The sequence below is a fragment of the Takifugu flavidus genome, chromosome 1 (assembly GCF_003711565.1).
Source record: "Takifugu flavidus isolate HTHZ2018 chromosome 1, ASM371156v2, whole genome shotgun sequence".
Lineage (NCBI taxonomy): Eukaryota > Metazoa > Chordata > Actinopteri > Tetraodontiformes > Tetraodontidae > Takifugu > Takifugu flavidus.
Window position 1 is genome coordinate 15,779,716 of NC_079520.1, and position 18,530 is coordinate 15,798,245.

Genomic DNA, 18,530 nt, shown 5'->3' on the forward strand with positions numbered 1-18,530 from the left:
CTAGAAGAACTCAAAATCAGCCAGTTTAAATCTGCATGGTTCAGTTCTTTTCTTACCCCCTCCTGGTGACCGTCTGAAGCTGTGACCTCCAGGGTGTAGTGATCCAGAGACTCTCTATCCAGAGGTGAACTCAGAAGCAAATGGCCTGAACTGAAGACAGAGCAAAGATGGGTTAACTCCTTCATTCTCCTATTGCATTTGATTAGAGCTGCCCAGAGATAACAGCCACCCTGTCGAGCATTCTCACACTAACGATGGCTATTTTCCTCGGCCGCATGGGAAAACTTGTTTTGTTGACAACTTTTAAGGCAGTTGGCTTTCCCCGTGCTGCCACAGTGCACCCAGAAGAGCATTGTTAGAGTGATTATGGGCAGTTCGGTGCCGGCGACGCCTGGGACCCATCGGCTCACCCACAGTGATATTTAGCAATGCTCTGCTGGCTGCTGATGCATGTAGGCTTCAGATAGTGGATGTGCCATCAACAAACAGTGTTGATAACAAGGTTATGAATAAAACAATAAAGCTAAATGCTGAGTATTAACTGCATGTGCAATAAAGAAGGCGTTACGGTGGGATTAAGCCTGGGGCTCCTGCTCGCCACCCCAGCAGCCAGCTGGCCTCCACAACTGAATGGCCGAGGTTTGACTTTAACAGTGGACAGAAGCTGACGTCACCCATGGATGGATTAATAACGCCTGTGTCGTGTGAGGGTTGAGAAAATACAAGATAGCCCCCAGAAAACACTATTTAGTCAGAGAATGGCCTGATTCTTCAAGTCCTGTGCTGATACCACTTTAGCGGAGGAAGGAGGAGGCTGTTGCCAGTGTTGTGACAGGATGGAAGGTTTCTACTGTACAGAGTAATAAAGGGAATCATTATATTTTTGAGAAAGTCACAGGGAAGGAGCTTTATTCCACATCTGCCCATCCTGATCTGTGATCAATCTTTTCATCCATACTTCAACCTTCCACTCCTTCTTCATCTTAGGAATTCCACCCCCTCCGCTACAACCTCAGCCTTGTTTTCCCATCTCAGTCTCCCTCTGGAAAAACAGATAGGATCTTCCTCCGGCATAAGAAATGCATTTTTAATGAGCAACAAATGGATAAATACGACTAAACCCTTTTCAGTCTGGGGGCTGATTGTGTGCATTAGGGGCCGTTTATGCAAAGACCTTGGAGGAGGTTGAGTCCTGCAAACGATACACATTAAAGCTCCTTTTAACTTGTTGCACGCGCTCATTTGTTACCACAAAGGAAAAGTTTGTGCCTTTCTTTCTGTTTGCCCGGGTGATCCCTTACTTCTGCTGGAGTGCAAAATGTCCATGAAGGTCCCCGCTTTGGATCACGTAAGAGACGGGATCCTTTTCGCGGTCCACTGCCTGAAAGAGCAAAGGCAAACACATATTCACTCATAAACTCCATTAAATCCACAAGGACGCAGCGCGTGGGTGCTCCCGGTCCCGGACAGGGGTCAGATAATAAGCTGTCTTCGACTTTTAGACAAGAGCTCGGGGCTGCGCCTCTTGTGGGAAATTGCATAAAAGTGTGCGTTCGTCTATAATAGCGTTAATAACGAAGGCGGCGAGAGCTGCGGAGGAAGTGATCTTTGACCCTGTGACGTGCGCGAGACTTAAAATCCTTCCAGCTGTCTCTAAAGTCCTGCTTTTGCTCCCTTCTTTTACAGCTGCGATGTCCAGCAATGAATGTTGACGGGACATCAGCCGTACCTGCAGATGGAGCAGCGTGGCCCCGGTCCTCATAGCCTCACTGACCTCCAGGTTGTACTGTTGCCGGGGGAAACGGGGAGGACTCTGGTTGTTGGGTGGCAACACTTCAATGTAGACTGTAGTAATGGAGGACCTGAGGAGAGGAAGAGCATGAGTGGGCGGTCCTCACAGAAATGTGGGCAGAGAGTGTCGAATGAACGATGGGATCATTCCTTTGCTCTTCGAAACACAACTCAGATCTTATTTGATGATGCAAATGGCTTTGGGGAATATGTGACAGATTGTTTCACGCCGTTAAATGAAGACTTAATTACACCACACTTTCTTTTCCTCACACAAACAGCCTCGGCTCTCCAGTCAGGTAGCAGCGGCTGACATTCTGCAATCAGCCTGACGCTTGAAAACAGCGTATGGAAGTAACAACCAACAATTAACGCAGAGACGCCGACCATCTGCGTCTGAAGATATGTCATTTCTCAGATAATGTTGTCCTGTTTGGCCGCTGCCGCCTTCAGCGCAGCTTGAACTTAACGCCGTGTTAAATCAGTAGGTAAAACTGAAACATTTGCTCTGTCATTTAGTTTCAAAACCACAACAGTGGCTATAAATGTCGATGATTTGGACATAAATTCCCCTGACTGCTCCACAGTGTGGATAATGCTGGAGACATCGCCTGATCTGCATAGCACAGGAGCCTTTTGCCTATTCTGGCTCTATCGCAGTGGGCCACTTCTCCAGATCGGACCCATCAATGGACCTTGAAAGGACTCTGCCTAACCTCGATTATGGGGCTCGATTTTGCTTCCGGGTCCAAACGGGAAATTCCGTTAGCACAGTTTCACTTTCTCATGTGGTGCAGCAAAATTAGGGCTGTTTTTAAGTGTTGACCCAACTCTGTGATCGTTTTATGAGGTGCCCATCAGCAGAAAGGCTTTGAGATGCATTGATCATTTCCAAAACAGCTAAAAATTATTTTAGAATGCCAACAGGGAAGCACGGCTTTAGTTGAGTTCTGGCCAGTGGGTATAATTAACCAGGTAACACAGATAGATATTGATTTGTTATACAGGGGCGGTTTTGTGATGAGGTTTCTTGGGAACTTCAGGTATAATCCGTTAGCCAATCACCCACAGCAGCCTGATCTACGCTGCTTCATATTCTGCATTGATTTGGCAGCTTCAGAGTGGAGCTGGAGACCACTGAGCGTTTATGGTTTCCCACCGTGTCAAAGACTGAATAAAGCACAAACAAACCCCACAAAATAAAACCATTAGAATAAATCCAGTTCCAGCGTCCTCTTTTATAAAACGTGGGTTTCATTTTTCCGATTGATTTGGCTTGGATCACACAGAAGTTACACCTCTGTGACTGGTCATGTGGCATAAATGCTGATAATTCACCAAACTTTGAATACAATAGTGAGGCTGCAGCAGCATTTGCACTCCAGACCGCTCACTCGCTCCCTGGCAGTTGTCAGGCATCAGATGTGACCATTTAAAATTGTATTGCTGCACTTTGATGTTCTCAGTTCAGAGAGAAACTCCCATAAATCACTGGAGATTAGTCTGATATCTGCATGGGCTCAGACCGGACGACTCATCTAACCAGCAAATCAAATGAAGATTACACAACTGAAGAAAGAAAAGCAGGAAAAAGATTCAAATTGAGGTTTTTGACGTGAAATATAGCGATATGGTTTCTATTGCATGTCAGTGTTCATTTCAGTCCAGCAGACCATGATTTCAGGTCATTCAAGGACCTGAAAGTCATTGGTGAAAGCAGGTATTTGACCACAAATAGCTGATCAAGCTAATTCAGCCTTAACCACATTAACTTGCCCTGTCTTTTAAAGATGCCCTAAAGATTTACAGTCGCAGCAAACACTTCTGCAGCATCAGATTGTGTTTTAATTGCCGGAGCACAAATGACATTCAGGTTCAAGCACTGTCAGCTGGGGTGGCCAACATGTCTAAGAGCAGCGGGGTGTTGAGGAGAGAACCGCAGTTGGACACGAGGTTGTGTAAGGAGCAAAGCGAGCTTCTCGGGCTGGCGCTGTAGCTCCGACGCTTGCAGCTTCTCTATTATTTATTTCTTTTATTTACAGCTCCCTTTGTGTTGGTTTAATTTAGAGGGAATATATGAACTGGAAACTAGGAGGGAAATAAAAAGTAGGACATGCGTATTTAAATTAGGTAACAACCTTATAAGCGTGCTGGGAAAGCGGCTGGAAACACACACACACACACACACACACACACACACACACACACACACACACACACACACACTTGGGAATGGATAATAATGGGTTTCACACATGACTGGCATCTGCACACTCCCGTTGTGCATTTATTTTTATTGATATATCACCACCACACATTCAACACCGCAAAATCAATACACACAATTGGCTAAGTACAAATAATCAGATCATCTGTGCCGAGGAGTGTTTTCCCAAAATCAGTCCTGTCTATCTTTCAAACGCGCCCGGCTTTGCCTGTAGCTTTCCATCATCTATAACGTTCATAGTCGCACACGGGGACGAAAACAAATCTGCACAGCCCAAAAAAGGGGGAAAGGATGCCAAGCGGGGCCGAGACAGACAAGCTGATGGAGAGACTTACCGCCTGTGAGGAACGGCCCCGTTGTCTGAGGCTTCTACAGTCAGAGCGTAGCTGCGGCCCATGGCCAGTTCCACACCCGGTGCTACGGTGATGACCCCCGTACTGTGGAAACGTTGGGAAATTTGAGTCATTTGTCATTCATTCATTCGTCTTGTTGATTCCTCATTGATTCGTTGATTCGTTAACCAGACTGATCTATTTAAGTCTGACGTTGTTGGAGATATGTGAAATATGTGAGAGACAGAGTTTTGTCCCTGTTGACTTCCTGTCAGTCTTCTCAAACAACAACTTGTCACTTGTCAGCCGTCTTCCAAACAACATGGAAATTGTGTCTCCACATGAAAACAATCGTTTCATTTGCTGGGAGCTGTTTTTCATCTCGGATTTGGAAAGCCATCCCATTTTCAATCCCTTGACACTTTATGCTAGGCTAGACAACTACTTCAGCTGCAGAATTTGCAAGTCCAAAAGTGTCAAACTATTCCTCTATTTACCTGGTGCTGATGAGAAAATGTCCCTGGTCACCAGCTAAGATGCGAAAGTTGACCTGACCGTTGGGGCCCGCATCCGAGTCAACGGCCGACAGCTGGAAGAAACAAAAAATGTTCAATAATTTATCTTCAAACTTATTCAAGACTCTTAAAGTGCCACGTTCAGTCAGTAATTAAAGGATGGTGTATACCTGGATCACAGCTTCTCCAGGTGTTATGTCAGTGAACAGGTTCACACTGTAGGAAACATTAGCAAAGGTCGGGGTGTTGTCGTTAGCATCCAACACAGTAATAGTCACAGGAACTGGAATGCTCTGCTGGACGCCATCAGATGCTAAAAGCTGGAAAAATACACAAGAAAAAAAGCATGATGTATTTTCCCTGCACTAGAACATGTGCTACTCTGTCTGTGACACTGAAAATAAAATAATACATTTAAAAATTGCATTAAGCCCACCCTCATTAAACTAATATTACTCTTTGGGTGACTGACTGTCAACTCATCCAAAAGTGATGTTCAGCAATAGTTAATTAAAAGGCGCTGGTGTCATTTGGGACCGGGGGCTCTTTCTCTACCCTTCCTAAACTCCAAGACACTGGTTTTCCAAGCCCAAACCAGACTGCATACCCACTCGAGCTTCAGAACCTTGTTCTGAGATTGCAGCCGTCTCCTGATGCTCATCATTAAATGAAAATCATCCTCCATTTCTCATCGCCCACATTCATTTCTCCTGCAAGGCTTTCATGATGATTGCCATACACCTCTATACTTTACAATCAGTATAAAGCTGCTTCCATTCTGAACTCCAAATAGCTGCGCAGACACACAAAGGGAAGCTTTAATTCAAACAAGACGACGTGATGTGACTGGGCTGCTAAACGCGGTTGTGTATGAAGTAAAGTGTAGCGTTGTTGTTTCCTTATAACAAAGCTTTGGGATTAAAATTGAGCTGAAATAAAATACAAAATAGCGTAACAATGAAACGCAAGGGGAAAAAATGAGATTATGAAAGAAAGCAGACAAAAAGGCGACCCAAGATGGGAAAAGAGATGGTGAGCACAGAGAGACAGATCAGCTCGTCTCTGCTCCCCATTCCTACATTTATTTCTGCAGGGAGCATTAGAACAGCTTATTAGCTAAACATTCATGAGATTGCTGCGTTCATGCTTGACAGACCTTCTAGTCAGTCACACATCCATGATGTCCATCCCATCCTCTCTGCTCTGATTATAAGGTCATTTCCTTCACCTTCACTCCATTGCCTCCCTCCTTCTCCATCCTCCATCCTATGTAAGAAATGAGGCTTCTAAAACTGGTGCAGGTGCCTACCCTCATCTCCTTTTCCATACGTCCTCTCCTGTGCACCTTTGTTTATTTACTTCTATATCTATCCACCTCCTCTCTGATGACTGAGGTTAACCAATTCAAATGCAGTCAGACTTTATTCCCCTCCATGCACGCACAATGCACGCAAACGCCGCAGCTCCTCACTACCGTGAACGTGTAGGAGTCCTGGGCCTCTCTGTCCAGCGGCTGTAGCAGCGTGAGGTACCTCCTGATCCCAGAGGTGGACACAGAGAACACATCAGAGTAGAGGTCCAGGGCCAGTTGGAGCTGAGGGTCCCTGGTCTGCAGAGGAACACACAGAGGAACGCGCAGGGGAACACACATTACAGTGATAGTTTGATTCTTCTGAGACAGCTGTCCCCGTCTCTCTCGCACACATCTATAATTGCAAGATTACAAATCAGATTTCCTTGAAGTCACGATGCACATTTTGTTAAGAAAGGACAGTTTTTCCAGCCCTGACAACCTCAGAGGTGTATTTGAGGGTTTAGACTTGCGAGTTTTAAGGTTAGGATTGGGCTTAGCTTGAGGTTTAGGTAAAGTCAGGGTTGGAGGTCTGGAGTTAGACGTAAGCTAGAAGTAAAATAATTTGTGTGTGTGTGTGTTTGTGGAAAAAAAGAGGCACAGAGAGGGAGCAGGATGGTGAGGCAATCCTCATTCAAGTCCTCACATGACATTTACCCATACAATCACCTTGTGGGTGTGTGTGTGTGCGTGCGTAAGAGAGAGAGAGAGAAAGAGACAGTGTGGATTTGTGTGTTTTATGTGCATGTGAAGTCTCATTCCAGATAAGGCTGGCTCAGCAGGGAAGGGGTCTGATAATATTGTTGATGTAGCTAGTGAGGTTATTGAGTCATAAATAAACACACACACACACACACACACACACACACACACACACACACACACTCACGTGCACGCACAGAGAGAAAGAGAGAGCCATATTCAGCTGTATACTCACAAATAAAAATGATGGAAGCCAATAAAAGCATTTAGGGCTAATCATGATTGTTGGTGCTTATTTCTGCAGGAAAGACCAGGTTAGCAATATTTAAATGAGCTCAGTAGATAAATCCGGCAAATTCATGCTCTGCACGTTATTACACTGGCTAAGCCCTGCTGAGAGGCTCTTTGAGAAAGCAAAGCTTGTTTTTGTGGAAACGCCTGTGGTACATCTTCAAAAAAAAAAGCTCTTGGGAACTGGAAAACAACATTCCGGCCTCTGTAAATTTTCAGATTATCATTGAGAGGCAATTTGAAAGAAAAGTGGTTTTACGATGCAGAAGGAGTGGAGACAAGACACTTCACACGTGGCGAGCGCGCACAAAGCAGAGGTTGAGTAGAACGCAGTGACGGGCTGAAAGGAATCGGGATTCTTTATTCCCTCTCTGTTCAAGCCACCAAACTGCAGCTGATGTGCGACAACAACAAGCGCGCTCTTCACACGTCTGACGTGCTTTTAGCTCTGAAGCAGCGCGACTGTGGCGGCTGTAAAAGTGGTCGTTAGAGCAGCAGAAAGTAACGCGCTGATGTATGTTTGTCTGCTCTAATGTTGACTTGAAACAACAGCATGAACTTATTATGAAGAGAGTATAAATACGTTTATTAAAATGCACGTGGATGCATTCAGGTATCTGATTGGTTGTCAGCCATACAGGAAGTAAAGCAAAAATATTTTAGCTGAGCCAAAAAGACCATTTTTGTAAGCTATTATTTAATTAATTTTCGGACCTCTTATCAAGAACCTGTGGGGCTGCTCACCTCCTCCACGTCATTATCCAGCGCTATGATGACCAGCGGCGCTGAGAGGCTTGCGTTGGTTGATATGGTAGTCCCCACTGGCGATGCTTCATTGACGTAACCATGGTAACTCATCTCCAGGAAGTAGGGCGCCTGGTTGTTTTCATCCAGAACTTCGATTTGGAGGTTAGAAAAAGCTGGCAAGGGGTGACCATTGTCCTGCTCTGCCTGAAGGGTGGAGGAGAGAGATCGATTATTTTGACTGTGAAGCCTCAGCTCTGGTCCTGAGACCGCAGCTGCAGAGGCCACGTCTTCCTGCTGCAGCCCGTAACGCATAAATTAGCCAGCGTTGCTCCATCCTTTTGGGAAAGACTTTGTCTTGTTCCCTTTTTTAAGCTTTTCTAAGCCCTTTCCTGTGTTGCATTCACGTTCCCTGATAGTAATCCATGCTGCTGAATCTCTCCGATTTCTCCTGCCAAATGTTGATTTTTTGAGAGGAAATTTGAATTCCTGGCCTACATCGTATAGACCGGCCAACACGGTCAGGGTTAAACAAGCGTTTTACAATTCCCAATACGTTCCCAGTTGAGGAGTTTCTCACCTTGATAACTAGATCAAAACTGATGTGAAGTTCTCTGTGGATGGGCTTTAGTAGCAGGAGCTCCGCCGTCGTTCTGTTCAAGCTAAAATACTCTGCATAGGACTCTGGCTTCCCTGAGAGAGAGAGAGATGGAGGGATGGAGAGATGGAGAGATGGAGAGAGCAGAGCCCAAAGGAAACATCCAGAGGTTGTATACTTGGGTTTGAAGGTAAGCCATGATTGGTTTCAGAATCAATATAAGTTAGGTTGGTTGGCGTCTAGGGGGGGTTATAAAAGATACAGTGAGGGGGAGAGAGGCCTGGCTATTGCTCCCAGTTTTCTCATTTTAGCTCTCTACAGGTGGTGATACGCTGCACCACTCGTACAAGGAACTTTGAAATGCAGCAGTTCTCAGTGAGGACATCAGCAGAGGAGAATAGCAACACAGCAGCTGTGGAGCAGACAGCATGTCTCCCCTTTCAGAGGGTCTCTGAAGTCTGCATGAAGGGCTTTACCACCCCCCAGTCGAGACCGGATGCTGGTCGTCTGGGTGTTGCTGTGCAGCAACCAACCGCCGCTACCCTTTCGTCCAGCGAAGGTCACTTGATCTTACACTATTTTGTCTCGTCCTCAGCGGCTTTGAAATTCATTTTTCAATTTCTGGAATTGTTGCAGCAGATATATTTTTTCCTTCCTCCCCTTTGTGAAAAAGTCTCTCATAATCCTTTTCACAGAAGGAGATTAGCTTCACAGCAGGGGGCTGGGAAATGTAATCAAGCCCCTGCCAGGTCATGTCGGTGCGTTTTTAACAGACCATGCAAATCCTCACAAGTAACAGTAATGACTTTTCGAGATTTGCTTCCAAATTTCAAACAGCAATCAGGATGTCCTACAGTGATGCCTAAATGCTGTCAGGAATAGTTTCTGACAATAGGTACTCGTGGGGGACTGAGGAAGACATTCAGAGGTAGCTGATGTCGCTGCAGCTCAATGCTCCGTATCTCTGCACATATACGTCTAAATGTCTGTCCAGGCTGCTCGTCCCAGCCTACTTACCGACGAGGATGCTGTATAATATCCCTGGCCTGTCAGATGGAGGCTGTATGTTCCTGTCCTGGTCCACAGCTTGGATCGGCGGAGTCACGTTGAGGGGATTCACCTTATTCTAGGAATGGGACAAAGCGGAATATAATGATCACACGGAGTATCATAGCTAACCAGCATGAGGAGCTATCAGACCAAGCAGACAGAGGACAGGAACCCCTCCATCCTCTGTTCACTCGCAGTACATTTCATTAGGTTTCATAAAGCTATGTACCTATATATATATATATATATATATATATACAGCATATATGTGTGTGTGTGTGTGTTGTGTGTGTGTGTGTGTGTGTGTGTGTGTGTGTGTGTGTGTGTATACAGTATATACACGTTAGAGAGTTTTCAGATATGCCCAAATGCAAGAAAAAACAAGTTTGTGCATTTTCTCTGCATCTTCCACACAAAACATTGTGGCAGCCCGAGTGGTTGGGTCGAACTACTGGTTGTTCACGGCAATCAGGCCTGCTGGTGACCCCTGGGCCTAGTGGGGGCTTACAGGCAATACATCCCATAGATATGTCCAGTACAGGTGCCACCAGGCACCAGGGCTGGCGGGGGTGTGTGGGGGGGGTGGGGTTGTATATGATGGCAGTCAGTGTAGACAACCTGAAAGTTCCAGTAGAAAAGTGGAACGCACGGCTGAGCAGACACACAAGGCTCGAGCATCGGTGTCAAACGGCTGTTGGGCCGCCGGACTCTGAAGGTTTCGTGTCAGACGGCTGTGACAGCAGACGCTGCAGGATCAGGAAGCACGACGCCAACCTGGTGACAGTGAAACTGCTCTGACTGTTTCCTGCGGAGCTGAAGAGCAGGAAAGAGCAAGAGCAACTAAAGTTGCTAGAGTTGCTAAGAGCAACTTAGCAGCAGCAGCAGCAGCGTAGGCAGATGGCTGATCCCAGAGCCAACCCCTTTATTTATATCACGAGATATAAATAAAGGAAGGTAAATGTCCCCAAAGGCTTCTGCTGCTTCACTAGTGTTTGTTTTTAATTTAAATCCATCATTGTTAACACAGCAGAAATATATGTATGTATAAAATATGTGACAAAAAAGTCTACAGGCTGGTTTTGGTTCTTTTTGATGTAAGTTGTAGTGAATCGATGTGAGTCTGACAGAACATCGGACTGAAGGCTTGGGCAGGTTTAGGCAGCATTGTTTACTGCTTTAATAATCTGTGCACGGTTGCCGCGCTGTATTTTACATGTACATCTAAATGAGGCAGCATGTTTGGAGTTGAGGTTGTCCTATCTTTATATCTATTATACACAGCCTGGCCATAAAAAAGAAAATTACCGTCCAACAAAAAGGTCACACACTCTATTATTTCCTCCTTTAGCTTTGATTACGGCACAAATTTGCTGTGGCACTTCGCTAAGCTCCTGCAAATTCACGAGATTTATTTCCGTCCAGTGTTGCGCTCATTTTTCCTTTTTGACCAAGATGTTGTATGAGGATGGGACCACTGCGCAAGGCTTCTCAACAGGGTTAAGTTCTGGACGTGGTGGCCAATCCATGTGGGAAAATGATGCCTCATGCTCCCTGAACCACCGCTTCATAATTTGAGCCTGATAAATCCTGGCATTGTCATCTTGGAATGTGCACGTGTCATCAGTAAAGAAAAAATCCATTTTTATGAATAACCTGCTCATTCAGCACATCCAGGTAGTCAGCTGACCTCATTCTTTAGACACAATGTTGGGCCTCACCAACTGCAGGAACCCCCACATCAAAGAGCTGCCCCTGCAGGCTGGTACGGGAGGCGCTAGGAATTATGGGTGCATTGCTGCATCCGCCCCTCTTCTTACCCTGATGCACCCATCACTCTGGAACAGGGAAAATCTGGACTCATCAGACCACATGGCCTTCTTCCAATCTTTATGCTCCCTAGCAAACTCAAACATTTTTTTCCCGACTAGCCTCACTGATTAGCGGTTTCCTTAAGGCTACACAGCTGTTCAGTCCCAATCTCTTGAGTTCCCTTTCCATGTGGAAATGCTCTTACTTTCACTATTATACACAGCCCTGAGGTCTACTGGTGTTTTTCCACAGTTTGATTTCAGCAAACGTGATCTCCAAGCACGATCATTCAGGATTTTTAATAATAATTTCATCCTTCTCAAACTGTATAACATAATTTCCACGAACACAGGATGTCACAGTCTTTTGACTGGTTGTTTAAGAAATACGAGGACACTTATTGTATCAGTTGAAGTTGCCAGCTGAAAGAAGATTGCACTTGCACTAAGTATCCAATAGGAAGCTCTTGCCCATCTGCTTAGTTAAATAGATGTGGCAACTTTTGTTTAGCCAGGCTGTGTATAATCATTCTGATTAGAACTGAAACCATTATGGTGGTTTCACTGTCTCACCTTTCAACCATCATCTTTTCCTGGGCTCAGCCACAGAATAGACCCTCAAGTTTTCTCCTCAGTAACAGTCTGAGAGCTTGATTTAACCCTTAATGAAACTGTATCTGCATCGGCAGAACATATTGCAGCCCTGATACTGGTTGGCTTCAAAACATAATTAATTAATGAAACGGTTCACTGAGGGAGACATGTGCATGGAATATAGAGGAGTGTCTTGAGGTGAACCCAATAAGTGATATTAGTCTGTTGGCAAACACATGCATCTATTAAATCAGCAGACATTGTTACTGTATTGTTCACGGTGATCAGCACAGGTAATATTTAATCTGTTGATTAACTTTTCCAAGGATGAAACACAGGCTGCTCTGTGACCCAAAGGAACGTTTCTGAAATGAGTGCACCTCATCGGTAGCGTTAGCATTAGAGACGTCTAGCCAAAATGTGAATCACCTGAAAGCAGAATCATGAAGTTCAAGCACATGTAGTTTGAAGAATGTTTTTAATGTAGGGACTGAAAGTTCTGAGAGGAGAAGATGTGCACGCCATGCGTGAATAGCTGGTCTGAAGAATCTGCATGTTCCTCCAAGATTAGAGTTGATTCACTCATCTTTTTATTTCTTTTACTCATGGATTCATGGAAGTGTGTGTTTAAAGGTGAACGGAAAAGGCAGATAAAAGAGCTCCCCAAGTGTGTCTGGAGCAAAAGAACTGAAGTGTGTGTGTGTGTGTGTGTGTGTGTGTGTGTGTGTGTGTGTGTGTGTGTGTGTGTGTGTGATAGTGACAAAGATCTCTGCAGAAACACGGAGATAAGGTAGTACCGGTAAGTCCTGTGAGGCATGACTGCTCTGTTGGCTTGAGACTGATAAATGTTGAACGTGAGGGGTGTAAAGGCATGAATGCATCGCTGACTTGTCACCATCAAGTATGTGTGTGTGTGTGTGTGTGTGTGAGAGAGAGAGAGAGAGAGAGAGAGGGGGGCAGGAAATGAATGCTTTGCTAACTTGTGAGGGTTGAGGATTTTGCCCGCAGCAACATTGTCTCATTTACAAAGTGTGGTAAGTTGCCGGATAACAACATCAGCTTATTCCCTGAGACTGAAATGCAACATGACATAAACAGTTGTGTAAACATAAATACACACCATTTGGAAATGACACCATGCAACAGATCTGTGTCAGGAATGAAGCAATATTGCTCCACTTTTTTTAAGTTCTTAAACCATCGTTTGTTAACTATATAAATGAGCCACCTGAGATGTGGAGTCTTTAGGCTCATCCTAAACGGATGTTGGTGGTTGGTTGAGAGGTTTTATTGTGAATACTTCAATGATTAATGGAAAGGCCAGGAAGCAGCCAGCTGATGCTCTCTGCTGCAAGTTCATTTGCCTTGAAAGTGTGATTTGCTGGTCCGTCCCTACACGCTCAGCTTAGTCTGGCTCTCCTGGGTTTTTTCCTATTAAAGATTGAACTGTGGACTAAAGTATTGATAGTAATGAGTGATGAGAATGAGAAGATGGGACAGTAAAATCTGACTATAATTAAGAGTACTAGCTTGTGTTTTGTTCAATTATGTTGCTGAAGCAGCCGAAGGCTTCTGGAAATCTTTAATTAACATGTTATTGTGTTCATTAAATACTGTGTCAGTCTGGAAATGAAGCTTGACCCAAGTGAAATCCAAACGACTTTATACATTTATTTGAACCTCACTACTATAGACACACACCATGGTTTTACAAAAACCTGAATAAATGAGATGAACATTTTGAACATTCCAGCACTTGAACACGTTCACGCACTCACCGGCTCGGTCAGCTCCAGCACGTTAGCTCTGTATGTAATGGGACTGCAGTCTCGGGTGTTGCCCACCAGCGTGCACGGTAAGAACATGGGACCCAAGTCATCGCCATCCAGCACATCCACAGTGAGCGTGGTGGTGGCTGTACGCCGCTCACTTGGGTAGGGGGCACGGTCCTGGAAGAGAAGCGGGGGATTTTTCATGTATTTTTGGATAAGATGGTGATCGTATGAATATTTTCTGCTTTCTCAGGCCACCTCTGCTTAACGTTGAATATTCATCTCTATTTATACATCATGACTAAAACAAACTTGGAACTGATCTCACAACTGGGTTAAATCCTATTTTCTTGCCCTTTCCAACCGAGGGGCCACAAAAAAGTCCAATCTTCAATGATGGGTGACTGGTTGTCAGCTGGTGAAGAAGATTTGAATTTTTTATAGGCTTTCATACATAGGACACCCCCCTAATTTTGGAGTTATCACAACTTTAAATACATCTGCTGATGCAGCACCATCTGAACTTTTACTTTTTTGTGTGACTTTGGCTGAATAAAATGCACAGTTATTTGAGCGTGAGGTGTTTTATTTGGTCATTATGAAGCAGTTACTAATGTACGCTACCAACCACTCAGTATACCTTTGCATCATACTTTAACTGTCATATTTTCATTTTATAGTTTACAATCAGTACGTTAAAAATCATATACTGTATGTATATTTTTAAACAATGGCTAATTTAATTTACAAACTGGCTGCTATTACACAGCATACATATGAATAATGTAGAAATTATATAAACTTACATCTAAAATTTTATATATTAAGTTTTCAGCTGAAAAAGATGCAGGGTGCATGTTTTGCCATAGTTTTGCCATATGACACATTGCACTGATGTTGTAGTTTAATGGGTAAGGGGAATATTTATGCATGAAGAATAGAATTCACCTGCAGGAAACAGCTAGTGTCCACGCAGATTATTAGTTTCTAATGTCGCGGCCCGTCTCGATTCCACGCACAGATGAGACATATAGAAGAAGTGACGGCAGCAACGACCAACGCTGAGATACAAAAGCTTTCTTTCCTTCTCTTGCAAACAGCAATCAGTCCCGCCAGGACTGACGACAGGGACGCCTGTAGCTCACACGTGACTAAAGGACCCTTTGAAAGTGTCTGAGATCAAGAGGACTCCGGCACAGTTCAGCGGTCACCTAGATCACTAAAAAGACTGGTTATGGCTACCTACTGTGAAAAGGGGCAACCGGCAGCCATCCCAACATATGGATAACATCAAGCTGTATTCCGAGAGTGAGTGAGACATTAACTCACTAGCTCACACCGCCAGGATCTACAGCCAGAGTGGAGAGGTAGTCAGGTCTGAAGAAGGCAGACTACCTGTTGCTGACATCGAGGACAGCTACAAGTACCTTGGGATCCCACAGGCAAATGTCAACCTTGAGAGGTCAAATACCTCCAGAGAGAGCCAAGAAGTCAGCTGAATAAGGTCTGGATCATCAACATCAGCATCGACACAAACAGCTGAGCGGAAATTGGTACAGAACTTTATCAAACCAAATTTGTTTACCAGGATAAACGGCAGCATATATTGGAAGTAAATCTCAAACGATCAAAGTCCACTATTAAATTTCAACGGTAATTTCCAGTACCAAAGGAAAACATTCCTGAGGAATCAGTGCGGATGGGAATCAGACAGGGATCAAACAAAGGTCAGGCATAAAATCAGGACTGGGACTGGGATGGAGCAGGCAGATCAGGACCTGACAGGGTCAAAAATGGGAAATCAGTCCGGTGACCAGCACTGGACAGTTGGGCATGAGCCAACGAAAAATCCTGTAGAGGGGAAACAGGTCTGACTGGGCTGAGGGTTAGGGAGACAGGGACAGTTGTAATGGATCATCCTGACTGGCAGAGCAGATGTGACAATCAGATACCCTGCTGGTATAATAAACTGGCCGTAGAAGGAGATGGAAGCACTCATATATAGACACGATATCGCCTCAAACTGCTAAACTCCAAGTACAGCACCCTGAGGCAAAAAGAGGGAGGCCAAGGACTGGCGAGCATCAGAGCCACTACCCAGGATGAGACAACAGAGATCAATGAGAAGAAGAAAGATGGCCCCCAGAGAAAAGCTGCTGTGTGAATACCTTGGGCAGAAAGAAACCTGATGGGACCTGATGAGAGGACAAACCCCTGGATGACACGTCCCAGCCGTAATTTAGGGATTGCACCAGTGGCCGGAAAAGGCAAGACTGAAAGACGGCACCAATCATGGCAGCACAGGAACAGGCTTAGAGAAGAGCTTCAGAACCCAGGATCTACCCCACCAGGCGAGGGCTAACGTGCAGGCTGTGCAAAGATGCCCCTGAGACAATCCAGCACGCACGGTAACAGCAGTGTGTAAGATGCTACGCTAGCAGGGAAAATGAACAGGGAACGCCAGAGGACACATCTTCAAAGGTTGTGAAGAAAGACCATGCTACACAAACAGAGCTCTTAGACCATCATCCAGTGTCAGGTGTTAGTCACTGGCTGCTCTATGAGACCAGGGTTGCTAATATCAGAAAATCTTCTTCTCACGTGGCTAAAGTATAATTCTTGTTATCATGTATTTTCAAACCCATTTAAACCTTTGACCTGCTTTGAAAGTCATGAACTCATCATTGTGTTTATGTGTGCGAAAGAGCAGGAGAACACTTTGCAGCCAGAGTGAAACAAGGTGGAGATTCAATTATGGTATTATGGTCTGGGCTTCTGCACCCTGTGGAAAAGTACACAAGAGGAGTGGCAGCAAGAATGAAGCTGTTATCAGGATTTTAAAGGAGGATAATGGAAATAAATACATTTGAAGAGGTTTATTACTCTGACTGTATATTAATAATAACCTTTTACACGCACACACACACATTAGTGTATCTTTAGTGCACCACACTACAGCACAAACCCACTTACATTTGCCTGGATGATGACCAGGTAGCGTGTTATATCCTCATAGTTGAGTCTTTCTCTCAGTACAACAGCGCCAAACAGTGTCAGTGGAATGTCAAAGGTTTTGTTTGTTGTCTGGAAAACACACACACAATGATACTCACACAAAATAGTGCACGTCTACCAAGATTTAGGTTGAACATTTTAAGGTAAATATGAGGCTTGGTGATTCCATTTCAACAAAACAAGGGAAAAGTCTCTTTAGTTTACCGTAGGTGAAAGGGATACTCAACTGGGTCATTGGGGTTGTACTGGATGGTGTATTCAATCTGTCCATTGGGACCATCATCGATGTCCGTTGCTCCATTGTTCCCAAAGAATCCAGAGAAAATTGTGGTTCCCACTGGGGTCAGCTGGAATACACAGAGGAAATAACAATCGGTTTCCACATGCAACCATCTTTTGTTCATGTGAGGTGGATCTTAAGTCTTGTCTGATCAATCTACGCTCAATACCCCAGGATGACAGTGAAAATAAAGATTTTTTTTCCAAAAAAAAAACCACAACTAGAACCTCACTTTGCATCAGTATTCAGAGTGTTTGCCAGGACACTTGAATTCTTGGACTTCTGTTTCTCTTGACTGTCTCTGAGATGTTGCCACAGTTTGACTTTGACATGATTCCTATTTTATTATTATAACCTAAATGACCCAGGGTCAGATCAAACTGAGCCACACCAACTCTGTGAAAGCTCTGAGCGGACCAGCTAGAAACCTGACTTGATCCCAATCAACCATCGTTGTGACGACCTTATATGTCCACGGATGGTCTGATTCAACCTGACCTGAGAGGATCTGCAGAGAAGGATGAAGGAATATCCCCAAATGCGGGAGCAGGAAGCTTGTTGCATTCAACCCAAGAAGACCTGAGGCTTAACTCCTGCCAAAGGTGTTTCATCAGTCCTCAGAAAAGAGGCTCAATACATTTTCACTCACAAATAAAAATCCACTCTGTCAATCTACAGTGTAGATGAGAGAATGTTTGATTCTCCTCGTTTTTGTTGTTTTAGTAGTGGGCTGCAATTCAACACAATGTTAAAAATTAAAAGAGGCATTACCTGGACATTACCCTTTGAATTATATCGGCTACAGAAACTCACATTTTCTTGCTACCAGCTAGCAGAGGTGACAGCTTTTTTGATAACTGACGTTAGCCTGCTCACAGGGTCCTTCTGTGTTAAAATAACACATAGAGAACATTCAAGGATGCATTGGTGTCCATCTAACGTTACAGGCAGGGTGCAGACAGAACATCTGCAATTCAGATTATTCTAAATTGTTCTGAGCTTCAGCTTTGCAGTCCAAGACAGCAACTTTAGGTGATGTACGAAGCTTGATATATAAAAGATTTTTATTTTTGAGAGACAAAATCTCTAAACCCGTCAACAAATAGAATTTGTCAACCATCACCTCTGCTGCATTCTATGATTACTTGTCAAGGAGAAGTCTAATCTCAAGACAACAACTGTGTATTGATTTTCATTTTCATTGAGGTGCTGCAGCAAAGAGGCTTCACATTGTCCTTTTTAATAATTATCAATGCCTCACACACACACACACACACACACACGACGCCACTGCTAACTTCAGAAAACAGCCAGAGTGACTAATTTGTCCTTGGTGAACACATAACTTAAAAATGTTCATGTTTCCTCTTTCAGTCTGTCTGATTGAACTTCTAGCCCTCAGCAATTGTTGATAACAGAAGGATTCATGCAAGTTTCAATGGATAATTAAGGGTGAACAA

General features: G+C 44.3%; 1 protein-coding gene across 3 annotated transcripts in view; it reads right to left on the bottom strand.

Annotated features, from left to right (window-relative positions):
• The window catches only part of LOC130521490 (protocadherin-15-like), a 103,678-nt gene that overhangs the window by 45,282 nt on the left and 39,866 nt on the right, over positions 1-18,530 (bottom strand). For all 3 annotated transcript variants that reach the window (XM_057025103.1, XM_057025096.1, XM_057025088.1), the window contains exons 7-19: positions 17,018-17,137; positions 16,749-16,859; positions 13,782-13,952; positions 9,569-9,677; positions 8,534-8,646; positions 7,954-8,160; positions 6,340-6,474; positions 5,036-5,185; positions 4,848-4,939; positions 4,354-4,455; positions 1,730-1,862; positions 1,302-1,381; positions 57-150 (exon numbers count right to left, since the gene is read on the bottom strand). In XM_057025103.1, the coding sequence (XP_056881083.1) occupies positions 57-150; positions 1,302-1,381; positions 1,730-1,862; positions 4,354-4,455; positions 4,848-4,939; positions 5,036-5,185; positions 6,340-6,474; positions 7,954-8,160; positions 8,534-8,646; positions 9,569-9,677; positions 13,782-13,952; positions 16,749-16,859; positions 17,018-17,137 (1,617 nt within the window). The remainder of the gene's footprint in view (positions 1-56; positions 151-1,301; positions 1,382-1,729; positions 1,863-4,353; positions 4,456-4,847; positions 4,940-5,035; positions 5,186-6,339; positions 6,475-7,953; positions 8,161-8,533; positions 8,647-9,568; positions 9,678-13,781; positions 13,953-16,748; positions 16,860-17,017; positions 17,138-18,530) is intronic.